Source organism: Balaenoptera musculus, chromosome X (genome assembly GCF_009873245.2).
Source record: "Balaenoptera musculus isolate JJ_BM4_2016_0621 chromosome X, mBalMus1.pri.v3, whole genome shotgun sequence".
Classification (NCBI taxonomy): Eukaryota; Metazoa; Chordata; class Mammalia; order Artiodactyla; family Balaenopteridae; genus Balaenoptera; species Balaenoptera musculus.
The window spans coordinates 104,227,459-104,252,604 of NC_045806.1; the positions used below are offsets into that span (position 1 = coordinate 104,227,459).

The following is a 25,146-nucleotide window of genomic DNA, read 5'->3' on the forward strand; positions in this document are numbered from 1 at the left end:
CAGTTTATATCACACAACCTAATGCTGATTACTGTTTCCTCTGACGATTCCTCCCTTGTCTCCCTAACCAGATCATATTTCACTCACAGGCAGGGATCAAGCCTTTTTACTACACTTATAATTTCCAAATTTCCCAATGCAGACCAGATTGTCTGCTGCTTGAAAAGCTTAACAAAACACTGAAGGTCAGTGAACATGGTTCTTTTTCTAATAAGATATACCAGGAGCATGACATGGGTCTGACAGAGTAGCTAAAACCAGTGGGAGTCTTATAAATAGTATAGTGGGTCATTGACACTAGTGTCTCATTGACACTAGTTAAATATGTTGAAAGTATTAGTTAAGATGATGGCACCTCTGGACACCTGCTTGATAACCAGGAGATCTTTGTTGTGACAAGAGACGGTTGCAGTGTTTGACGACAGCATTTAGCATAGTTCCTGCCATACAGAAGTGCTTTATGTGTTTATAGAATAATAAATGACTAAGCTCTACATTAGAAAGAGAACAATTTGAGCAATTAGAAAAAAACAAATTAATAACAGCCAGCGAGTCTAATAAAGAAGGTAAAACAAAAGGAAACAGGCATTTACAAATACTGCTAGATAATATTTTGCAGCTGCAATGGTTCCTTAATTCAACTGTTCAAAATATATTCAGCATTTCCAGGAACTAGGAAGATATCAATTTAGGGCCAATTCAGAAGGCAGTGGTTTTGGTCATGTGTTAATTGACTAATTTTTTTTTTAAACATTCAAATAGATTATTTGAATAAAGTCATGCTGTTAAAACTAGACCAGATATACTTGGGAAATAAAATAGTGCCCAGCATAACTAAAAAAACCTAATCAAACAAACAAAAAACAAAAATGAACACCCCCCCCCCGCTACAACCACATAAAGAAAGGTTTTGAGGGCGCTAAGTGTTGATCTCTGGGTTCTCAAAAATTTCAAGCCTAACAGGCTAAAATCAGAAGATTTAAAAGTAGCCCTTCTTCAGACCACTCTCCCCAGAGATGCCCCCAGTTTCACCACTCTGGGAAAAGTGGGAGGTACCTTTCGAGGGACCTCAAGCCCTAAGGTAGGGCTGGGGCAGGTGACTGCCTACAGTTCCGGTTTTACTTTGTTCAAGAGAACACAGAGAAAAGATTATAGAAACCAAAGTAGGTAGTCTTGGCAGAAGGCATTCTGATGAGTTTTTGACTGGGGGGTGGTGGTGGGGAGGAGGACAAAGCAGACCTATCAATCTATTACCACAGCTTCAATTTCCTTGGGTTAGAGACGCCTTCCACAATGAGGAATGATTCCTGCCTTCTCAGGGAAATTACTGCTGTAATCAGCTTTCTTTCCTGAGCAAATACGGGTAAAATGGGGCACCCACCCACCTTCCTTTCCCCAAAAACCTATTATACAGTCTAACAAGCCTTTTGAAAGACCAAATGGAATAGCTAGTAAATGAAACTGGAAGAAAAATGGAGCAAAAAACACTGCAGCTTCCTGGCTAGGCTTTGATATTTGGGGCTTAAAGACAACCTCACATTTGAGTTATTAAGCCTTTGATTCCTCAGAGAGAAACTTTAAATGGCCCAGAACTCACTCCCAAGGGAACAGTGACTTTCTTTGGTCAATGGTAAAGCTGACTCATTATATCAAGGCTCTTTAATATTGAGGAAGTTCAGTGTCAGCCATTTAGGGAACTCCACATATGGACACACACTAGATGTGTTGGTGAGCTCTGCAGCTAATGGAAGAGCCTCACTCACATCCAATCAGTTCAGAAAATAAGGGATTAATACTGGCCACTGCAGGGGTCCCTGAAGACCCTACTCCAGGGTCAAAGCTGGTGTGTGTTCTGATATGTTGGTTCCTGTGCTTTAAAGGTTGTTAAATATTTTGAACACTGTCTCTGTATGAGTGAAAGCCTTATTTAAAACAAACACTTTTTAAAATGGAATTGTCAGGTATAAATTTGCAAGTTGTTTTCTAAACCCTATTTCTGACTTAACATTTTTTTTAAATTATGAAAGATTTCAAATGGTCGACAACTCAGAAAATCATTACACACTGCCATGCATCTACCCCCCCCAGTTTAATACGTGTTAACATTTGTTTCATATAGCTCTGAAAAAAAAAAGAAAATATTATGAATACAGCCAAAACCCATGTCTTTCTTTATCTCTGTTCCCTTTTCCCTTCCCTCCCCAGAGGTAAGCACTAGTCTGCAGTTAGTGTGATCCCCTTGCATGATTTTATACATTTTCTACATATGTATGTGTCAAAAAATAATATACAGTATGTTTTTATGCTTCAAAAATTTATGTAGGAGATGGATGGTGGTGATGGTTGCACAACAATGTGAATGTACTTAATGCCTCAGAATCGTACACTTAAAAATGGTTAAAATGGGGGAATTCCCTGCTCCAGTGGTTAGGACTCCACGCTTTCACTGCCGGGGCCTGGGTTCAATCCCTGGTTGGGGAACTAAGATCCCGAAAGCCGCAAGGTACGGCCAAAAAAAAAAAGTTAAAATGGTAACTTTTGTTTTGTATATTTTGCCACAAAAATATGCTCATGATATCACATCATACATATTCTTTTGCAATTCTCTCTTTCATTCATGCAACCTTACGTTTTGTGACTATTAATGTTTTTACATGGGCATCTAGTTAATTCATTTTTACTGTTGTATAATATTCCATCGTTTGACCAAACCCGACTGACAGATTATTAGGTTGTTTCCATTTCTTATACTGTAATGACAGCCTAGCACGTCTCCTTATACACATGTGTACTTGTGACTTTCCATACATTTTTCTTCAGCCAAGCTCCCTTCAGTACCTCTCTCCAAGTATTTTAAAAACAAGTTTTCCTTTTAGTTGGACAATGTATTTTGCAGGCAAAGCGAATTAAAGTAGGGCTGTGTATATACAATCAACAAAGTTTGACAGAAGAGAATTTGAATACAGTAAAACAATTTTGAAAACAAAATGTTTACTACTAGTCTTGAAAACAATCCAGTTAATATTAGTTTAAAAAATTATTTCCTTATCCTCCTTCACATCATCATACTTTATTTAGTACTTAATCTGTGCCAGGTACTGGCTTAACCCATATTGTGTCATTTTATCCTCCATAACCCTATAAGGAAGGTAGGAGCACTGTCTCCATCTTACAGATGAGAAAACAGTGGCTCAGAGATGTTTGTTAGTAATAAATTCGAACTCAGTCTTACCTGCCTGATTCCAAAGTCTCTGGTTTTAATTACTCTAAACACTTCCTAAGTTTTCCAGATTTCACGGGGCCCAAATGGGAAATACAAAGAGTACGATTTAAAGGTCATTGAAAGGCCTGCCCACTTGCCTTAAAAGTACCTTTACTACAGGAAGGCTTTTCTAGAAGGACACAAACTTTAGAGACCTTAAGGACATATATTGCATATATTGCTAAATCTGACCAAATAAAGTTAGAAAACTTTACATTGTTAAAGGAAATGACAAACTTGGAAAATATTTGCAACACATAGGAGAGACAAAGGGATGCTTTTCTTAGTTTTCAAAAGAGTAGAAAAACTGGCAGAGGATATGAAAGTGAGTTTACTGGAAAAGAAATACAAATGGTCACAACAGGTATGAAATGACACTCCTCTTCACTTAAAATGAAAGAAATTCAAATTAAAGCTACAAGCTATGAGATACCATTTTCCTCTGATCAGATGGGCATATATTAAGAGGTTTAATGATACTCAGTGTGGCTGAGGGTATGGCAAAATGGGCATCCTTACACGCTATTGGTGTAAATGTGTTCAATCTTTTGGGAGGGCAATTTGGTAGTATCTACTACTGCTGAAAATTAATCTGGTGTATATACTCACAAAAGTGTTCCAAAACACATGAATTAGGTTGTTCAATGCAGTGCTACAGTGATAAAGGATTTAAAAAAAACATGTCTATCAAGAAGCAAATTACTTAAAAAATTATGGTATGTCCATATGTTGTAATATCATACATCTCTTAAAAACAGAGGCAGATATATACATGCTTTTATGGAAAGATCTTCAAGAAATATAATCAAATGAAAGAAGGAGGGTGAAGAGTAATGTATATGATATGATTCCTTTTATGTAAGAGAAAAATACATATAGAGGTCTCAAAGGAATCGCAAGAAACTGTTAACACTGGTTACCTTTAGAGAGAGGGACTGGGGTGTGTGTGTTTGTGGTAAAGAAGCCTAGAATTTTCTTTCTGTGCTTTTCTACAGAGTTCCGACTTTCAAACCACAGACATATATTACTTTCATATTTTTATCTTTCAATATCAATGGGGCTTATCTAGATGGTGAGATTATAAGCCGTTTTAATTTGTATTCTTTACATTTCTCTTTCTTAAAAAATAATAAATATAATTAAAATGTCTTTTACTACAGGCCTGCCAGGATGTCTTCAAGGTCTTCCACTGAGCTTTTTTCCTTGGCTGATGGTATAGCCCCTCCAGCAGGTCTCTAGTAACATGCTCAGATGAGAGCAACCCATTGGCAACCATGAGTACTTTCTGGAGAGCTGTCATTTATGAAAGCAAAGAGACCTGGGTCCTCAGAGGTTGGTCATAGGACAGGACAGGGTGTGTGTGTGTTTTAAAATAATATGCTTTGTCTTTTGTTGCATTATAAAAATAATAAATGCTCAGAAAATTAAAGAGAACAAAGTCAAATCACTCAAAACTCCTTATGCAGCAATTATCATCGCTAACATTTACTTTACTTATTTTATTTTATTTTATAATTTTTTTGGCCATGCCACGCAGCATGTTGGCTCTTAGCTCCCCGACCAGGGATTGAACCCGCACCCCCTGCATTGGAAGCGTGGAGTCTTAACCACTGGACCGCCAGGAAAGTCCCATTGCTAACATTTAGATAAACTTCCTCTCTATTTTTTTTCTCTGTACATATATACCACCCCTGCCCCCTTACAGATGTAGCAGTATACAGTATATAGTTTTGTATCCTGAACTTTCCACTGAATATTATTTTGTGAGTATCTTCCTTATACCTGCAGGTTTGGGGGCTATGGGAATGGTCTGTTCTGGGTGCAGACAATGAGGGGAGTGCATTTTTGATAGGAATATTAAAAACAGTAATAAAACTGATGAATAACAGGACTGTGTTTACTATCCCCATTCACTGGAAATTGTAAACAATGTCAGGATAAAATATTCTTCCCACTGTCCAGTCTCCCTTTAGCATACACCACTGTATGCCCACACAGCTCTGACTAGGGGAGAGGGAAGGGAAAGGCTGGATTTCTATCTCGGGAAGACAGGCTGAGAGGGCTGCAGGGAGGGGGGCTCAGAGTTAGCCAGGGGAGTCCCTGAAAGAGGGAATGAAGAGGAGACATTTCAAACAGCCTCTCCTTTACTGCTAGTTTGCTGCTTAGTCAGATTCAGTTCACTTGAGAATCTGCTTGACTTAAAAAAAAAACTTAGCAGTTGTCTTATATGCATATAACTTAAGTCATTAGTACCTTCAAAATGCTGGTCTAAATACCCTCTGTTGTGCCATCTCTAATCCTTGGTCTGAAATGGCCAAAAAACACAATTAATTGATCAATTATAAAATAAAAATGGGCTTCCTGACTCCATTTCCAGCTGTGTTTTAGCCTGTGATGATGTTAAAATAATGGATTTCCAAAGTTATCTAGGTTTGCTGCATGTTGTTGGAGTTTTACACTCCACACCTGCTAATTCAGCCAGTATGGCTGGAGGATCAATGAAGCTAAAAACATCTTCTGATGGCTTCTCTGTTGTGGAGCGAATATTCTTGGTTCCCTGGGAAGTCAACCCACGGTAGATTTCAGATTCCTTCAAGAATCAGCAAAGCATGCTAGACTCACCAGGAAATGACTTGCTCATTTCTTTGATTTTACAGTCAGCTCCATGCATTTGGTAAACTTGAAATTACTGGGCCATCTTGTACTGATGGTGGAGCAATATGGGGCCATGGTCAAAGCTTTAGCTCTAATACAGTTTCATGTTTTAGAACCTTAAAAACAAACATTTTGCATTGAAAGAAATTTCCTAATTAACTTCTGAAGGATTTGTACATTAAAACATCTTACCCTGCTGGAGAAGACTGATAGAACAAACGTACTACCTTCTGCTGAAGAGAAACTGTATTTAGAAGGAACTTGCTATTCTCATAAAACTTTTAATAGGAAGAAGTGAATCAAATTCCTTAATTACCATTTTATGGTTGGTAAAAGGGCAAATTACATGCCATCCATTTCTAAACTTCTAAATGTCTCTGGTGCTTTTAATTAAAGCTGCCATCTAGAAACTACTAAAGCAATTTTACGCAATTAGTTATTTATAGGTTACCATAATACACCACTCAAAATATGATTTTAGTGATTTGCAGTCTGTTAGTGTGTGATCCCTGTCATTTTTGTTTGATGGAGAGGGGGTTCTTTTTTTAATCAGCTGAGGTGATTCTTAAGTGGACAGATAAGAAAGATGTGACACTGAGGAGCTGTGATAAGGAAAGTTTTGGGGGCTAGTGATCTCAAATAAAAAGAGGAAGAATCATAATTCCATTCTGTCTGTCCTGATTTGTAGGGCTTGAAGTTTCATTCTAGACAATACTGCAGAGAAGTATATCATCGTTATTCTCCCATCTCTCTCCACTTTGCTGCCCTTCTGCCCGATACCTAGCACCGCCCTTCCTCATGCTACCTGGAGTACTTGCCACCTTGGCTTGTCCCCCTCCGGTGATCTCATCTATCCAAACACACCCATCCTGTGCTCCATGTCCTTAACGCCCCCATAAAGTGTTTTAATGAGGAATTAATGTGTTGCTCTCCTAGGCAATATCCTGCATTCAACACTGAAGTTCACATCCGAAGAAAACCCTTATGGGATGAATTTAATGGTAGGCTGCTAAGGGACTTATTTTGGTTACACGGGTCTTGGTGGGGGGGCTCCTCAAAATACAACATGTAGAAAGAACCAGCACTAGAATGACTGCATCTCAAGGTCGGGAGGGATCAGCTAATCAAATCACATGTAATACCCGAATCCCACCCTACCTTGACTCCTTCTTTTATGGCACCATTCTACCCTAGAAATGACCAAGTCTCCCTGGACAATTTGGAACTTGCCTCCTTTAAAAGTAACTTATTCCACGTTTGGGTCACTATCATAAGCAGCATTAGTATTAGCAACCAAACAGCAAGCCTGATCATAATGGCAGGTAACATTTAATGTGTACGCCCCACAGGCTGGGCACCGTGCTTTACAATGCACTTCACCTGCATTACCAAACACTCTCATGTAGGCACTATTACTCGTATTCTAACTTCATAGATGAGGAAGTTGAAGCTCAGGGAAGTTAGGTGACTTACACAAGGTCACACATTTAATGAGTGGTGGATCTGGAATTTGCATCCAGTTGTTTGACTACAGAACCTGGGAACTTATCTCTCATGGTATTTGGCCTCTAAAGTATTATCTGTTTGCTAGAATGCTATATACATGCATGAAAATTAAAATAAATGCAGAAGAAAAAGTCATTTAATGATGTATTTGTAGCTTTATAAAACCTGAATGAACTTAATACAAGTTCCGCTGTATTAACCATGGATGTGACCTGGACCAATGAGCTAAGGCTAGATGTAAGTGCCTTCCTTTTGTCTGACTTCTCCACCAACAGCTTATGGCTTTAGGATTGTGACAGAAAAGGCAGAAAGGTTCTCAGATTCCAGCTGCTGACATAATGTAAGGTCTAAATCTTTTGACCATTCATAAGCAGATGCATTAGACCAACTGTGCAAATAACAAGTTAAGCTCTCATTCTGGTTGCATCACAGGTACTAAGTCATCTGGCGTAGCTACCGTAAACTGAGAGACCAATAACATAGTTTAGGAAGGAAATACCCAGGAGTGGAAACAGCACAGGATCACTGAGTAATAAAGAACAAATATTTTGCCTGAATTCTAAGGCTTTGTCAAACATATTTTTCTCAAGTTGCCTCTGATCCTAGGACAAGGATGTGGGAGGAAAGTTCTCACAGGAAATGTCTTGACACTGAGCTGGGAATTTGGCATGGGTGGTAGAATGTTGGTCTTACCCAAAAAGCTGACTTCACTAAGTGGTGTTTCCAAACCATTCTCACATACCTCAAGGCCTAACTGTACTTCCTCATTTTTAGCAGAATAGACCCACTTCTCTAGAACACTGAGGCTATCAGAATGGAGTACCATCAACTTTCTAGCACCTTCTATCTACAAAGTTCTCATCCTTACACCTACACATTAACTTAGGATGGTCTCTTCAATCTCCCCTCCCATTCAAGGCCTGCTCCAGTTTCCTCAAGATCTGGTTTCATCATTTATCCTCTGTCCCCTGTATCTTCCCATTTACCTATCATCATTGCCATGTCTCCCACAGAAAAAGCCTCCCCTGAGTGCCTTGTCCTCTTACTACTTATCACTCTGTCTTTCACATCCAAGCCTCTCAGAAGAATGATCTTCACTAATCGTATTTACTTCCTCACCTCTCACTGGCTCATCAAATGCCTGAAATCTGGCTTCCACCTCTACCACCATTCAGACCACCAAAGGCAGGGTCACCAATGAGCTCCTCGTTGCCTAATCCAATGGCTACAAATGTGTGACATCTGATATTGTTTTTCACACCTTCTTGAAACAAATGATTCCCTTGGCTTCCTGGATACCAAGCTTTCTTTGTTCACTTCCTTTTCTTGTGAAGATTTCCTCTCTGTCTCTTTCATTAGATCCCCTTCCATTGCCTACCCTATAAATATTAGTATTTCCTATGATTTCTTTGCCCCAGCCTCGCCCCTGTGCATTTACCCTGTCACCAAAACAATCTATCAAAAATGCATCCATCAAATGATCATGTCACTTTCCTGCTTCAGATCTTTTGCCTACAGGACAAAATGCAAACTTCTTATTCTTGCCCTGCTCCTATTACCCTCAAATATGTTTACTTTAATAATACTGGATTATTTATAGTTTCCCAAATATACCATTCATTTTACTCATGCTGCGGCTTGCCTGTAATTTTGGTGAGGGCTGGCCCTGGTGCCAATCCAAATGGTTATGTCACCATAATGGATCATGTACTAAAGGAATTTAGGAAAGGTCTTACTGCACCCTAGTTGCATAGTAGAACCAAAAGAACATTCTCATATGTGTTTGTGCACTATACTCTCTCCCTCATAGATACCAGTTACATGAGCAAGATGTCACTGATGAGAGTTTTACCGTCTTTCCACTAACCCCAAATTTAGCCTTTCAAAATAGCATTTAGATACCAGGGGAATCAGTAGAGCTTCAGGATGCACCTTGGATAGATCTGGGTAGGGACAAAAACAGATTGTTTTTGTCTAGACTTTATCATACCCAGCTTTCTTAATTGCCAGTAAAGTTAAAGGAACTCCTGTGTGATTAGTGTCATGAATAACCTAAAAACGCTTTCGGAAGCCATCAAGATTTAAGGATCATTTCCCTCCTTGGGAGTGGCTCCAGGGCTGTTTGCATTTGTGGGGATATTGCCCAATTCCTGCTGAGTTCTGAGGTCAGTATGCTTAAAGATGCACATGAAAATAGAAATATACTCCTTGGTGAGGTCCAAGAAAACCAAATTGTCATTGATTAATTTCATCCTGTCCAGTCACTCCTTCACCCTCTGTAGCTACTTAAAAAAAATAAATGTATTCAGCTTGTCACAAATTTTATTTTATATCTCCACCTAGTAGCATTTCACATTCTGCTTAAGTACTTGGTCATCTATTACATGACTCATTAGTTTGAGTTCTCTGTAGAATTAAAGAACGTTGCAGTAAAAATAATAAATTGAACCTAAGTTTCAACTACATCATCCATGCATGTTTTAAAAGCATCTTTCAAAGTCAGTTCAAACTCATATGCAATGCCAGGGATTAGCACACCATCAACTTCTTTGCTAAACTTTTTTCCTTGCCCCATTACATTGAAGTATTGATGAGTAAAATGGCAAATGTTTCTCTTTACTGGGATTCAAATCAGAGTGCGTAAAACTGGATCAGATAAAGACTTCTTCCCAGGAGAAGTACCCAGGGGCTATCTTATATAAAACTCTATTCAGGGGTACTTCCATTTTTCCTTTAAACACAATTTTTAGCTACCAGTTGTAGTCAGTTTAATGAAGTTAAGGTTTCCTGACTCCATCTCTTAAGAAAAAGTTGAAGTTCCTAATTGCAGAATCTTCCAAAGGGACGTGACAAGGTTTCCTGGAGATTTATTTGAACAATTCCATCTACAGATTATGCAAATGCTATGGAGTGCACTATGGGTACACTATTGGGTCAGAAAAATCAGAGAAACAGTTTTAATAGGAAAAGGAAACTGGACTGAAAGTCATTCATCTTCCAAATAAAAATATTTTGTTTTCACTGAATACATGTCATTAGATTGAAAAGCATTTTCCACTATTTCCTACGCTACTAGAGAAGCCAACAGAGATCATGGATTTTAGCTGAAGGGAAGGCTACCCTGCCCCCCCACCCCACCTCATGGGTTTTGGAGTCAGGAAGACCTGGTTTGAATTCCAGTGTTATCTGTAAACTGTCTGACCCTAGATAAATTTCTTAAGGTATCTGAGCCTCTATCTCCTCATCTTTACAATGGGGATAATACTATTTACCTTGTGAATTGTGAAGATTAGAGATACCCTGTGTAAAATATCTCACACAGTGTACAGCACACAGTAGACACTAAGTAAGTTAGAGCTATGGTTATTTTAATACATTAGAGCTGGGAGGGAGATCATCCCAAGCCCTTCAGTTTACAACTGAGCAATCTCAGGACCCAGTGTGTATATGACTAGCCCAATGCAACAAAACTAGTCAATGGCATCATTAAGTCTAGTTCAGCGCTCAGGGAGGTACGGTGACTTTCCAAGAAACAGTGGCATTACATGGATTGAACACGAAAGCCTAGGCTCCCTAACCCAGTATTCGTCACAATTTGCTGCCATTTCTCAAAAAAAAAAAAAAAAAAAAAAAAATCCCATGGCTTCTGACCTTTTTTTTTTTTTTTCTGACCTTTTGCTGACTGGTTTTAATCCCATTTGATAATCTATTCCAACGTTAGGACAAATGATCTCAAAAGCAAATTTTATTTCATCCTATTTTTAGAATAGATTCAGAAAATAAATTAGCTGTCTTGCAGATTAACATTTATTTGACTTACCTTGCATAATTAAGGACATGCTGGAGAGCCTGCCTGTAATTGCAATATGTTGCTTGTTAAAGTCTTAGAGCGAGCTCTCTTTCCTAACCTAGAAATGATACTCCCTAGATGTACATTTCCATTTTCTACTGATCTACAGCTTTTCTTTATTAGCTTCTAGGTGGAGAGAAAAAAATCAAACCTCTCCTTCAAGAAATCCATTAAACATTTGCTGTCTTCTAAGGGGGAAGGACGAAGGAGCTGCTGTTCATGGTAGCTGTAAAGCCAAAAAACAAACAAATTGGGCTTTCTTGGGAGATAAAGAACCTGCAGGAGAACCTCAAAGACATAATTAGCAATTAGCAATACTCTCAATTTGCACACCGTGCCCTAATGACTTCTTGCATGATATTTCCTTCCTCTACGGAAGTCTATGAAATTGCCCTGCAGCATTCCATATAATGAGAACCTCACTTCTGATTCACTGCCAAGGGTAAGTGCTGTCTAGATTCAGCGTGGAGATAGGTGCCCTAGCTAGGCACCTAAGTGTTCTGACCAGCATTTTCAGATCAACCGATGTCTGGACATAGGTTCTGCCACCTGAGCGATTTCGAAGATCACTAACAGGGTCCTCAAACACTGTGAATATGGTTGAAGGAGATGTGATGGACACTTAGTGTGAGTCACACACTCCCTCCCTTTAAACATCCTCATTCACTCACTGGATCAGAGCAGATGCCGCCAACAGCAGCTTTAGTACATTATGTGAAAGCTGTCTTGGATGGATTAGACATTCAGCTGTCTGAAGACTGGGCCAGCTGTTCTTAGGGCCCCTTACTGCTTTGGGATGAATAAAGTGTACCAGATTACTGTAAAAGCCACGCTCAGATAGAAGGTTGCGTAAGTCAAGCCAAAGGAAAATGCGCTACTAGCTATGACACGAAGAAAAACTTAGTTTAATGTTAACTTTAATAGATATATAAATTTTGGCACTCTCATTACTGACGTTTCCAGAGTTCATGTAAATCCTGCTCATCAGGACTCTATTATTGTTGCTTTCCAAGCCAAAAAAAAAAGCAGAGCTGCAGTGAACCAATTATTTGCTTCATTTGGAAAAGCTGATATTCATCCTCTATGTGGCAGGTTGAATGTGGTAGGTGAGATGAGTGGTTTTCATACCAGCAGCAACTCAGGAGGATGTCAATTTCAGGCACCATACAAGCTTGATTCCTCCCTATTTCTCATGCAGAAATCCTTATAATACCTGTAAGGGTTTTAAACCTGTGTAAAAGGTGGGACCCAGCCTGATGGATTTCCTTGAAAGATGAGCTGATTATATGTTGCACCTGAGTTATGCATTCACTCATCAAATATTTATTGCGGACCTACTATGTGTAAGGATAGAGCGCAGGTACAAGAGGAAAAAAGAAACATTCCCAAACACTTTACCATGATACTTATGGGTGGGGACGCTTATGTTCCCTTAGGGAAAAAAGGTCATCCCCTTTAAGTGCCATTGAAATTCTTCTTAGGAATACTTGGGTATGGATAAGAGTTACCTAATTGGTCAATTACACAAGAAGCATGTGTAGTGGATCTCACACTGTGCAAGATATTGCTGGGGAGGTGGGCAAGAGTCAAAAGAAATATTAGATATAGCTTCTCATCTCAAGCAGCTCACTTTGGTAATAAAAAAACACTCCATTCATGAAAGGACTGGAAAGTAAAAGAAGGCAAAATATAATCAGGTGCTAATTGGGTAGTGTAGACACTCTTAAAGAAATTCAGATTTAATGGGCTGGGTTAGCCAGAGGGGCTTTATGAAAGACACATGCCTTGAGTATGGCGTTGAAGAAAGGGAAGGCTTTAAACTCCGATTGTAGTTGAAATTTAATCCCCATATGGCAAATGTCAAATAGCTAAAGAGTAGCCTCTTAATATTTGAAATAGTAAGCTGACCATCTAACAGATTAAACACATTGACCTCATTATATTTTTTGGCATGGAAAGGTGTTCATAATACATTAAGCATGAAAAGCAGATTACAGAACAGCATTCTATAATATGATTCCATTATTAGAGAATAAAATATATGATATGCATAGAAAAAAGTCTAGAAGGATATACACTAAAATGTTAACAGTGGTTTTCTAGATGTGGTAGGATTATGGGTGACCTAAATTAAAAACATTTTTTCTGTTCTCTCTTTTCTAATTTTTCTGCAACAATTGTGTATTATTTGTGTAATAGTTTAAAAAAAAACACACATTGGGTTCTTAAAACCCACTACAATGAATACTTCATAAAACCTGCTGAAATAAAAGCACACATACACACAACATCTTGGAGAAGGAACAGAGAAGAATGATTAAATAATTAAGGAGATAGGGTGGATGATATATGACGACAGACTTAAAAGTTGACTATCCTTCAGCTTAGTGGCCTAAGATGGGAATATGATCCAAGTCTATAAAATCATGAAGCTGACTGGGAGAACACATGTTTATTTACAAATCCCAGGCAACAGAATTGAGGGTTGGCCCTTAAAGATTGAGAAGCTGAATTTAGAAAAAAATAATAGTAAGGCCGAGCTCTCACAGAAGGCCAAAAAAAAAAAATTTTAAAAAAATTGGAATTTGTTATACTAGGGGTGATATAAATTGAAAATACAAATAGCTTCAAGAATGATTTAGATAAATTAATGGAAGATAGGTTCATTAAAGGTTGGCTGTTAAGGAAAAGCCAGGAATGTCTAAAGTCTGTGAGATACTCAATATATTTGAAAGTGGTAGAAGGTGGCACAGACCTGACCCCAAACCAGTGCAGGCCACAGTGCTAAAGCCTTCCTCCTGGCGGCTCTCTGCTGGCCAGGAGTTAACCCTTTAGTTGTTGGACTATTGGGAGTTTCCAGGAAGGAGATCATGGGGAGAGGCTGGGGTGTCCGGGAGGCACAGGGTTCTGGGCAATAACTATTTATCAACCAGAAAAGAAGCATTCCAATATTTTAATAATAGTTATGACTATACTAATGCATATTGGCTAAAAATTAGTCCTGGGTGTGCCTATCTTCCGAGATAGACTTCAGAGACGATGTCTGTCAGAGGTACATTGGGATGGATGGACTACAGTGTGATAACAATCTTAGGATTCTGCGAAGTCAAATGAAACCTTTAGATAACCAAAGGATTTTTCTCTTTTACCTCGAGGGCTGTTCAGTGAAGCTTCCGATGCTCTCCCTCCATCTCCACAGTGACTCTGGTCAAAGGGAAGGCACTGATCTCCTGTTCCTGCCACCACTTCAAAATTCTTGGACAAATCTTTTGTTTCCACAAGAGATTTCAACTTGTAGACTTTTCGGGTATTGGTGTCTGATAGATAAAGTGATTCAGACACAGGGTCCATAGCCAGATAGTATTTGTGAGCAGGACTTGTGCTAAGGGAGAGAAAAGTAAAGTTATTCAAAGCAATTTGTTCAGCATACACTCCCTGGGGTCTGCCTTTTGTCACAAATGGAAAATTCTCTTAAGAGATAAAAGAATTAATGTATCTTCCTTATGTACCGAGGAGATAGATACCTCTTTGTTTTTCTAGTAATGGGTCTGGGATTAAAAAATAATTCAGTGCATACTGCTAACCTGTAATGTTCCTGATATTCCAATACCGTCCATTTGGGGGTAGAGAAAGAAGCAGAAGATAGAAAATCCCAGGAGATCCTTTTTCTCATACATACCTTTCATACCCCCCACAGTTCTCCAATTACCTACTAGATGACTGCCTGGATGTCTAAGTCACCTCAAACTCAACAAATCCAAAACAGAAGTTATTCTCTTCCTGCCTTCCCCACCCTTCAGAAACCTACTTCTTGTCTTCTGGGCTTCCTGCCTCACTTGGGGTCACTACTGTCCTCCCAGGGTCCTGTTGGAAATTGAAAGGCATGTACAAAAAGTGAGGAGTGTATCTTAGGGAGGGCTGTGCTGGAGACACTTTTCCACTCCAAGCTTCCTTTTGTTAGCCGACCACCGTACTTCTCTAATACACTTTTTCTTCTTTCAGGACATAATAGAAGTGATCATATTTGACCTTTTTTTGGTTATAATTACAATCATCCATACCTCCAAAAGGTGACACTCAAGTTACCTTGATTGGATTTTGGTATTCCTGAAACTCTTCAGTTACATATTTACATAGGATCTTGTGTTATTTTTATCTGCATACGTGGCTGAGCTCATTCATTAGTTTTGATTATTCCTAATATCATTCTTCCGATAGCTGCAGGAACTTTGGTTTGGGGGACAATTTGCTTGAACTTAAGGTTCATGTACTGCTGATATCATCCAAGCTCCAAACATGGAAGTCTAACCCTTACTCTCCCCTTTTCTCTCCACATTGTGCCTAATTGTGCCTGAAAACAAGCTTTCAGAAGCTTTGTCCCTCCTGCCATCACATTAGTTCTAACTCTTATCATCTGTGGCCTGGAATACTTTCTATAGTCCTGCCCATAGGAGGTGTTTTTCAAATCTTAAATCCATTTTTCCCCCATACTGATTCCAGGGTTATTCTGATCATTTGGTTCCCATCGTTAAAAACTGTACAAACTTTTAAATGTTCCTTGGTGTGGTGCACATTCCTTTCTTCACTTAGTAATTAATTCTCATTAACCCTTTAAGGCTTTACTCAGGCACCATCTTCTGAAGAAAGCCTTCCGGAAATCTCTAGGCTCAGTTATTTGCACTATGCTTACCTCTGTTCTCGGGGATCACACATCATATTACTTTTTTAAAAATGTATTGGTATGCCCCAGTAAACCATGAGAGCTTGGAGGAGAGCAATCTTGTCTTATCTCTAACGTGCTCACTGCACAGCACTCTGCCTCACACCCAATTGTCTAAGCCAGAAACCAGAAGCCATCCTTTACTGCTCCTTCTTTCCGCCATTCCCCATATCCAGTAAAACATCATTAAAAAAAAATTCTACCTCCTAAAGTCTTTTCCAATCTGCCCACTTCTCTTTATCTCCACCGTCATTAGTCCAAGGTCCTGACATCTCTCAGCTGCACTCCTTGCCTGGTAATACCATTTCTGTATTGTGGATTTGTTCATCAAGTCATTCAGAAGTATTTACTAAGTGCAAACAGTGTGCCAAGGAACTGTGCTATGGTCTGGAGACCTACCTGTGCGCCCAATACAGCCCCTTGCTGCATGAAACTCACAGTCTAGTGGGGGAGTCAGATCAGTAAATAGGCTATGACTGTCATAAATCCAAGTGTTACAATAGAAGCAGAAAGGGAGAGAAATGAGCAGATAGGAGGGACACGTGACCTAGCAGCAGCTATCACATGGTATTAGCATTATTTTTTTAAATTATGAAGTCCATACTTTACTCATATTTCCTTAGTTTTTAATTAATATCCTTTTTCTGTTTCAGGATTCCACCTAGGATACCAAATTATATTTAGTCTTCGTCTCCTTAGGCTCCCCTGGGCTGTGACAGTTTCTTAGACTTCCCTTGTTTTTGATGACCCTGGTAGTTTTAAGGAGTACTGGTCAGATATTTTGTAGGATGCCCCCACTGCAACGTGTCTGATTTTTCTTTTTTCTCATAGTTAGACAGCGATTACAGCTTTTGGGGAGGAAGACCACAAGGGTAAAGTGCCATTCTCAGCAAATCAAATCAAGGGTAATAATATCAACATGACTTACTGTTGATGTTGACCTCGATCGCCTGGCTGAGGTAGTGTTTGTCAAGTTTGTCCTCTGCAAATTTACTTTCTCTCTTACTTTCCACACTGTATTCTTTGGAAGGAAGTCATTCTGCCAAGGCAACACTTAAGGAGTAGGGAGTTACACTCCACCTCCTTGAGGGTCGAGCAGCTACATAAATTATTTGGAGTTCTTCTGCATGAGAACTTTATCTTTTCTCCTCCATTTATTTATGAACTCAACCATTTATTTATATCAGTATGGACTCATGGATATTTGCTTTATACTTTGCATTAAACTCCAGTGTGACTTTATTTTATTGCTCAAATTGTTCCAGCTTTAGCCATTGGGAGCTCTTTCTGTGGGCTTATGTGCCCCTCATAAACCCCCATCAATGTTGGTGCGTTTTGTTTTTTTTGAGCACTTCCTTACTTTCTGGAAGTACAAGATGTTGCAGGCTCGTCTTGTATAATCCCTGCTCCAGGACTAGAATGAATCATTTCTCCAAGGACCCCTGGTTCCTTTTATTGAAGAATGGTATTAGAAACTGAGATCTGAGTGCTGGGTGTAAGCGCTATTTTTTCCACATCTCTCTCTCTCCAGCTACACTGTGAACTCTTTGCAGGCAAGAACCTTATTCCTCTCTCTACCTCAGTGCCAACAGACGGTCTGACAGGGTTGATGTTCAGGAAGTGCTGAACTAAACTGTAGGACATGAAACTAACTAAGACACAGAGGAGTTCGGGCCTTGGCTACTTAGCCAAGCAAAATGGAGGGGAGAAGGTCATTAGAATAATTAAGATACTCCTAAGGACTGGCATGTTCCTGATTGTATTTGTAATTGCATTTGCCCTCTAAGCATATTTATATTAATGATAGTAAGGCTGGCAAATACTGATTTGAGACCCAGTTTACGGTTTTAATTGGAAAAAAATCAAATCCAATTGGAATACTTGATTTTTTTCTACTTACCTTCACCAAATAAGAGAATCCGGTAGATTCCAGGGACATCTTCAACCCTGGAACCACCATGACAGCTGCTGTAAATAAACTGTAAAGGGTCCCAACAGATTCCAGAATTGATTTGGCAGTCATATCAGACAAAGCATCTCTGTAGCAAAGACTGCTTAAATAGGGGTTTGAGTAAAAGTTTTGACATATTTACTTGCACTTTTTGCCTTCAGAATAAAATTTTTCCAGTGCCCTTAGATCTTTCTAGAATACAGAAGGGGTCACAACCCTTCCCTGAAACAACCTTCAATACTTTGGTAGCCAGTCTGTGGAAGTTTCAACTGAGCCAGATTAATCATGTTTTGTTTAGGAAAAGTCCATAGGCTATTTTTCCAAGAGAAATGTTATTTGCACAAAAGCACTTTGGAATGCATTCCATTCATTTATTATTGAATATCCCCAATGTGCCTGTGAGGGAAGTTGGAATTATCATTCTTCTCAAACCTCAGCTGGGGAAACCCAGACACATAGAAGGCGCGCCCAGGGTCACCAACAAGCCTGTGCTTGGACTAATATTAGATTAGATCATATGTGACTGTGTATGCAAAATAAATACCTACAAGAATAGTCTTGTTCTGAAAGTGGCAAAAAAAAAAATCAGTGTTACTGTCTTCTTCTAACTATGTTGCTCAGCGAGGCTGTTCTCAAACTTTGCGCACTGGCCTTTAGAAAATGGAACAGCCCAACGCCCCAAATTCAAATCTGATGGTTATTTTCTTGACAGCCAACAGTCAGGAAGGTCTCCTATATTGAGATGTAATTTCTTGCCATTTCATGCCATTTCCCAAGCGCACATCAGCTCTTTTGAGATTGTTTCTTTCTACTTTGTGAAAACATGCCAAACCTGAGAAAGAAAAACCACTGGACTACATTCCAATTTGTTCTAATCCCTTGTGTCTAAACGCGTATTGCAATTTGAGATACGTGAAGATTTCTCTTACAACTTCAGTGTTACACTTATTGTCACCTTCTGGTTAGTTTTACATTCAAGCAATGCCCTTCAACTTAGCAAAGATCACTTCATTCATGCTAGTTAAAATCACACAGATTGTTAAATGGGCAATTAATGCTTATAATTAATACTGGGCAACATTTTACCAGTAAGCAATTTGATAACCAATTTAATTTGCTTAAGGAATCAGTTATGCCAAAGTAGCAAGGCTGATCTTGTGCACTGGTATGTAGGAAGTGGCATCTCCCAAACAAAATCCAAATTACAAACCCTACCAGTGCCATTTTGATGACAATTGGCATTTGAAAGTGAATAAATTCAATTTTCTCCTTTGCAATTTCAGGTAATTTAGAACAGTTTTGACAAGTGTAATGCATAAACAAATTGAATACAAATACTCATTATGACTAATTACAGAGTTATGTGCCCTTGTCAGTAAATGGTCAGTTTAAAGTTTATTATTTTTCTGGTGGGATAAAATAGAAACCATGAGGTCACATAAGAGGAAAATGGAAAAATCTTATTCAAGAAGGTCATCATGGGCATTCTCTCTTAATATACACGTCAACTACATTCCTGGAAGCAGGAAGATTGCTGTGCTACCTCTCTCTCTACCTGCAACTTGAAAACATCGAATCTATTTGAACTTACAAACTCACTTGTGATATCACCTAAGGAAAACATAAGCCTGAAAGTTTTGCTTTCCCATGAAGTACTGAACGGCCAGCTTTCACTTATCTTGTTTTCTTTTTGGTATATTCTGATCCTCCAGCAAATTCCCACTTAGTGGAGCTCTCTCCTTTTGGAAGACACTTACCTGAGTTATAACTTCCAAGTTCATGTTCACATTATGCCTTTAACCTTACTTAAGAAGTTTCCCTGTCAGCGCATTATTAGGAGGTGGCGTCTTAGGCAAGAAGGGGCATTAGGTAGCCACCCATGTGATTTGCTTACCTATGTCTGGTATCTCTGTTTCTAGGGTGCACAAGGTATCCACGAGTGGCAAGTAAAAGCAAACAGAGAGTCATCAGTATCATTCAACAAGCCAAACCTAACCAGACATTATTCCTATTCCTAACTCAGCTTGTGGCTATTAGAGGGACCCCACAGGGATCACTTAGTCAGATGTGCAAGCCAAAGTGAACCCAATCCCTCCAGGTTGCTCCTCCTAAAATGGTGTCAAGGTGACTGAATATCCTGCTTGGTGGGTGGGCAAAGCTCTAAGGCAGTTTTTTTTAAAAGTTCACTCGGGACTGTTTTCATTGGAATCGGTTGGGTTCTTGCCACATATGCAGTTTCCTGGGGCTCTCCCCAGTCATACTGAATCAGGATCTTGAAGTGGGAGTGGAATTCCCAGGAATTCCATTTTGAACAAACTCAGGTGGTGATTCTGATGCAGAATAAGGTTTAAGAACCACTGGGCTAGGTTTTGAAGAAGTAGCCACTGCAAAGGGTCTGACTGTTCTAGGCTCTATTTTGTTTTTCTGTTTTTTTAAATTTTCAATTTTATTTAATTTATTTTTTAATACAGCAGGTTCTTATTAGTTATTTTGAAAGCCACTTTATCAAAATGCAAACTCTTTCATTATCAAGTCTTGCGTGCAACAGACATCCCAAACCCAACTTTAAGCCACTTATATGATTGCAGAGATAAGATAGGGACATCTCTTGTGAACATTAGCACATTATTCAGCAATATTAAACAATTTAACAAATTGAAAGTATAAAAGTTTTCTCTTCGACCATGATAGAATGTCCCTGGCATCAAAACTGCTGCATCAAAATAGCTTCGATAAAACACCATTTACATCAAACTCTTAGGGCCTTATGTTGTCCAGTTATCCATGCACCAAGGGGGCAACCGGGGTGGGCAAAACAGAACTATGTCAGAAGCAGCAGAGCGCTTTGGGGAGCCCCTGATCTGTAAGCCTCTTGGCACAGGGCACTGCCTAGGCTATTTCACTCTGGGACCTGGTATGGGTCTTCTCACACCGGGAGCGCAGTCCGCGGACAGGCCTGACTTTGGGTCAAATCTGCCCAGAATTAAAAGGCTATAATCATCTGTGAAATATAGTCATTTAAATTTTAAAATCCTTTTACACCTGGCCCTTATGTCATTTTGAAAAACATGAAGATAGCAAATCTTTTTATCTAACCTAGAAAATGTTCTTATTCTTTGGAACATCAGGAAAGAAGAAAAGATACAAAATGATTTCTTTTGAAGCCATCTGCAACTACTGATTCAAGTCTTTTTAAAGAGAATCTTTCTGGGATTTTACTAGTTGGGTTATGGTGAGGATCCACTGACTTTTCTGTTTCATGGGGCCACCTCAAAAGGGTTGGTATCCCCTGGGTTGACACAAAAGATCAAAAGGTAAGTGTGGGGAGATGTGATTAGAAATCTGGCCCCAGACATTTGAACCTCTTTGAGTTTTTTTGTCTCTAGACACTTGCTTGTTTTTGTGGTCTCTAAATTACAGGGTGAGTGTGCTTGAGGCTGGCTCTAATCACCGTTACAGGGTTGATCTTCGTGAAGGAAGTTGAGTTGTAAAAATACTAAAAGGATCTCATTAAAGCATGGTTTCATCTACCACAGAGTGTCATGGTACAGAACCATCTGTGTGGCTACAAAGGGTTTTGAAATCCTTAGGTGATGGCAAGGTGTGGGGAGGGGGATGGTCTGCCTTTCTTGCGGCTCCTTCCGATCCTGCCAATAATGTCACTGTGAATTTGGAAAGATGTCCCATATTATGCAGAGCAGCTTCTCTCATTAACATCTCAGAGGGAGGAAGTGAAAATGACGGAATTTATTTCCAGTGTGTGACCTTGTTCTGTCCCAGAATTACTTTTAGTTAAAGATTTAGGATTGAGCCACCACCAAAGTCGGTCTGCTGTGTAGCTGGCAATGGACTGCATGCTGAGGTGTCAGCGTGTGAGCGCTTCACAGGTGCCCGGGCCCATGAGCGGGCATCACCACCTGGCAACTGACTGACTTGAAGCTTGCGGTGAGCTCGGAGAAAGGAGTGGAATGGCAAATCTTTTTAGAGCAAGAAATGCTCCTGATGGTAGGGTCTTTAAGGAGATCTTTGATTTTGTTCAGGACCTACATGATTAAAAGGGCCGTCTATTCTTTTTTAATTAAAAACTTTTTATTGAGATATAATTCACAAACCATAAAATTCACCCTTCTAAAAAGTGCAATTCAGCAGTTTCCAATACATTCATAGAGTTGTGCAACCATCACTATCACTGAATTCCAGAACATTTTCATCATCCCATGAGGAAACCCCCTACCCATCAACAGTCATTCCCCATTTCCCCGACTCCCCCAGCCCCAGGCGACCATTAATCTGCTTTCTGCCTCTATGGATTTGCTTATTCTGGACATTTCATATGAACAGAATCATATAATACGTATCCTTTTGTGTCTGGTTTCTTTCACTTAGCATCATTTCTGACCTATTCTTTGTACCTCCAGTGAGGTGGGGGATGGAGAAAAAAGGGACATGCCAACTTCGGAGTTGCTGCTCGTGACCAGTCGTCATGAGAGTTTGCCTGGTCTGCTCTGTGTTGGTTGCAGCACTTTGCTTGTTCTTCATGCTGTTTTCAGCTTCTTCCCTTATACTTAGCCAGAAATATCTGAAGTCAAAGAACGGACTTCCCTGCCTGCTCATCTTCCCATGGTAGTCTTCCTTTGAAGACTGAGTTCCCACTCCTGCCACTCATTGACTTCTTAGATCTTCCAACTTCAGCAAACCCTCATCTAAGACTGTCCTTCTCATTCTCTGGCTCTGTCCCTTGGCCTTATCTCAACTTACCTGTCTTGTGTTTAGGGTCCTGCTTTCAGCTAGCAGTTCGTTTGAAAAGCAATCTGACAAACGAATCCATGCCCAGGGATTAATGATGATTTTAGCTTGGTGGGTCATTCTAACACAGGTTTCCTGTGTTGGGGACTCTTGGAGAGGCAATGTCTCAACTCAGAGGAACACATTTCTTAGAGTGGAAGTTGGGGCACTGTGGAAGGCCAGCAAAGATGTTTTGGGGTGAGGTAAAGGGAGCCTTTGAGTGTCAATGCTAATACATGAGATTACACTGGGAAGGTAACCACCTATTTCATCTACGTGTAGTTTGTTTCTGTCTTTGTAGCTCCAGTGCTGCTGACAAGAGGAAGGTTCTTGGTCATTTCTCAGATATTTTCAGAGCCCTCAAAGTCCACGTTCCATATGCTCCTTCAGCAGAGTGCTCTACAAGTTCCACTGCCCCTCAGCACGCTAACTGCCCCTAAATGGGTGCTATTCCAGCTCTACTCAATCCCTAGTCAACGACAGGAGTTGAGTCCTGAGAACAATGTAGGAAATATTAACCAGTCACTGTAAAAGAAACAGTAAAATCTCAAGAGAAACTTTCATGTCACATTGACATTTGTCAAGTCCAAATTACTCAAGGTACCAAGAAGCATCTGCCAGGCTCTTATTTTTTTTTCTTTCTTTCATTCTTAAGGAAAGGACAAAATAAATATCTGGAGAATAACAGCATCTTGAAGAATAACAGCATGAGGTTTTTATAAAGAATAAGCCATTTCCAGTTATGCTTAATAAGTTTTCTAATAGATTTGTGAAATTAGAAGATGAGAGGGGAGCAAGAGGATATTCATATTTAAATTCTTGCAAAGCACTCGACATGGTGTCTCCTGTTTTTACTTATATAACTATCCATGTAAGTTTTAGAAAACTGAAGAATGACCCTGAGGCCATAATCAAAGGAAGAGGAAACAGAGTCATTAATTGATGAGAAATAGTTGAAGGACTTGGGGATGTTGAGAATGAAGGAGAGAAAGCTCAGGAACCTATGGTAATCTGTCTTTACACTTGTGAAAGTTTCTCAGGTAAACAAGGGAAGTGGCTTCTGTGCTTCAGATGTTAACATTTGCCACTACTGAGTGAATGTTTCATGAAGGCAATATAAGGAAGAATTTTCAACAAAGCATTCCAAAGATGCAATGCACTGTCTAGAGAGATACGTAAGTTTTCTGTCATTGAAAAGGATCAAACAAAGTAGAGATGATCAACCGTCAGGCATGCAGTAGGCACTACGTTGTATCAGATACCTCCATAGACTCTTTCTATCGCTAAGCTCACAAATCTGTGATATCACTTTTGTGTTACTGAAATATGTGTGTGTGTGTGTGTGTGTGTGTTTAAAATTTTAACATGAGAAGCAAGTCACTAGGGATACCTAGACCTAAACTATCTCATATAGAAATAAATCTATCTTAAAAAAAAATCTTCACAGAATGTATTTTTGAGACTCCCTCAGGTTTAATTGCATGATCTTATAAGCTTCCCTTCTTTATTATTTTATCTCAATTTCCCACTGGAAGGAAGCACTAAGATGTATATGTGCAGATGAAATCTGCAGTAAATAGGCAAAGGGATACTATATACTTAAATAACAAGAAATAATATTGTTGCTCTTGGCATGTTGCTAATAATAATCACATAACTGACTTTTCCTTACCCTCCCCATTCAGCCAATGGGGGATCAGCTTGAGGAAATAAATGATCATCCACCAATGAAAATGAAATTTTTTTGGAGGTCAGATGAAAGAAACTCAATTGGGGACAGTTTGGATCGGTAGAGCTGAGAGGAAAAATCTATAGTCTTCTAATCTTTGAAATGTCAAGGGGCATCTGGAATTGTTCAATGTGGCCCAAAATGGAACAAGAGGATGAAAGAGAAGGAAATCTAGAAGGGCATCCAGTAGGAGCAAGCTTTATGTCCTCTCAAAATGTCATCAAACTCTGGGCTGAGAAGTACACATCTGTGGATCTTAAAACAAGTTAGACCATATAAGACATGTAAAAGGATGCTCAAATATTAACGTGAAGCCAATTTTATAGATAGAAAAGTAGAAAACAGAGTAGTTAAGTTATATAATGAATAACCTGACAGAGAGTGAAGATCTAGAATGTTCTGTATCCCTTTCTGTAACAACTTATTGACGATATTGCTCTTTCATTCACAGCTTTAAATGCAACCAATAACATAATGACTATATATAGTCTGTGTTTCCAAGGAAACAGATGACTCAACCAAATAAAATGACTAATATGCACTGGAGGGGGGGCAATTAAATTAACTGATTTTAACATCAACCAAAAACCGGTACAAAATGAAGTTTCTGTCTATATACAGTAGAATTCAATGAACATTATGGTTGTTAAGCTAGCAAAGCCCCTTACATCAACTTATTTCTCCCCAG

General features: G+C 39.3%; 1 protein-coding gene across 1 annotated transcript in view; it reads right to left on the minus strand.

The window, feature by feature from the left end:
* Nucleotides 1–25,146, minus strand: part of TENM1 (teneurin transmembrane protein 1) — a 786,103-nt gene that overhangs the window by 85,895 nt on the left and 675,062 nt on the right. Inside the window, exons 23-24 of the mRNA XM_036840114.1 lie at nt 19,839–19,859; nt 14,423–14,655 (exon numbers count right to left, since the gene is read on the minus strand). Coding sequence (XP_036696009.1) covers nt 14,423–14,655; nt 19,839–19,859 — 254 coding nt within the window. The remainder of the gene's footprint in view (nt 1–14,422; nt 14,656–19,838; nt 19,860–25,146) is intronic.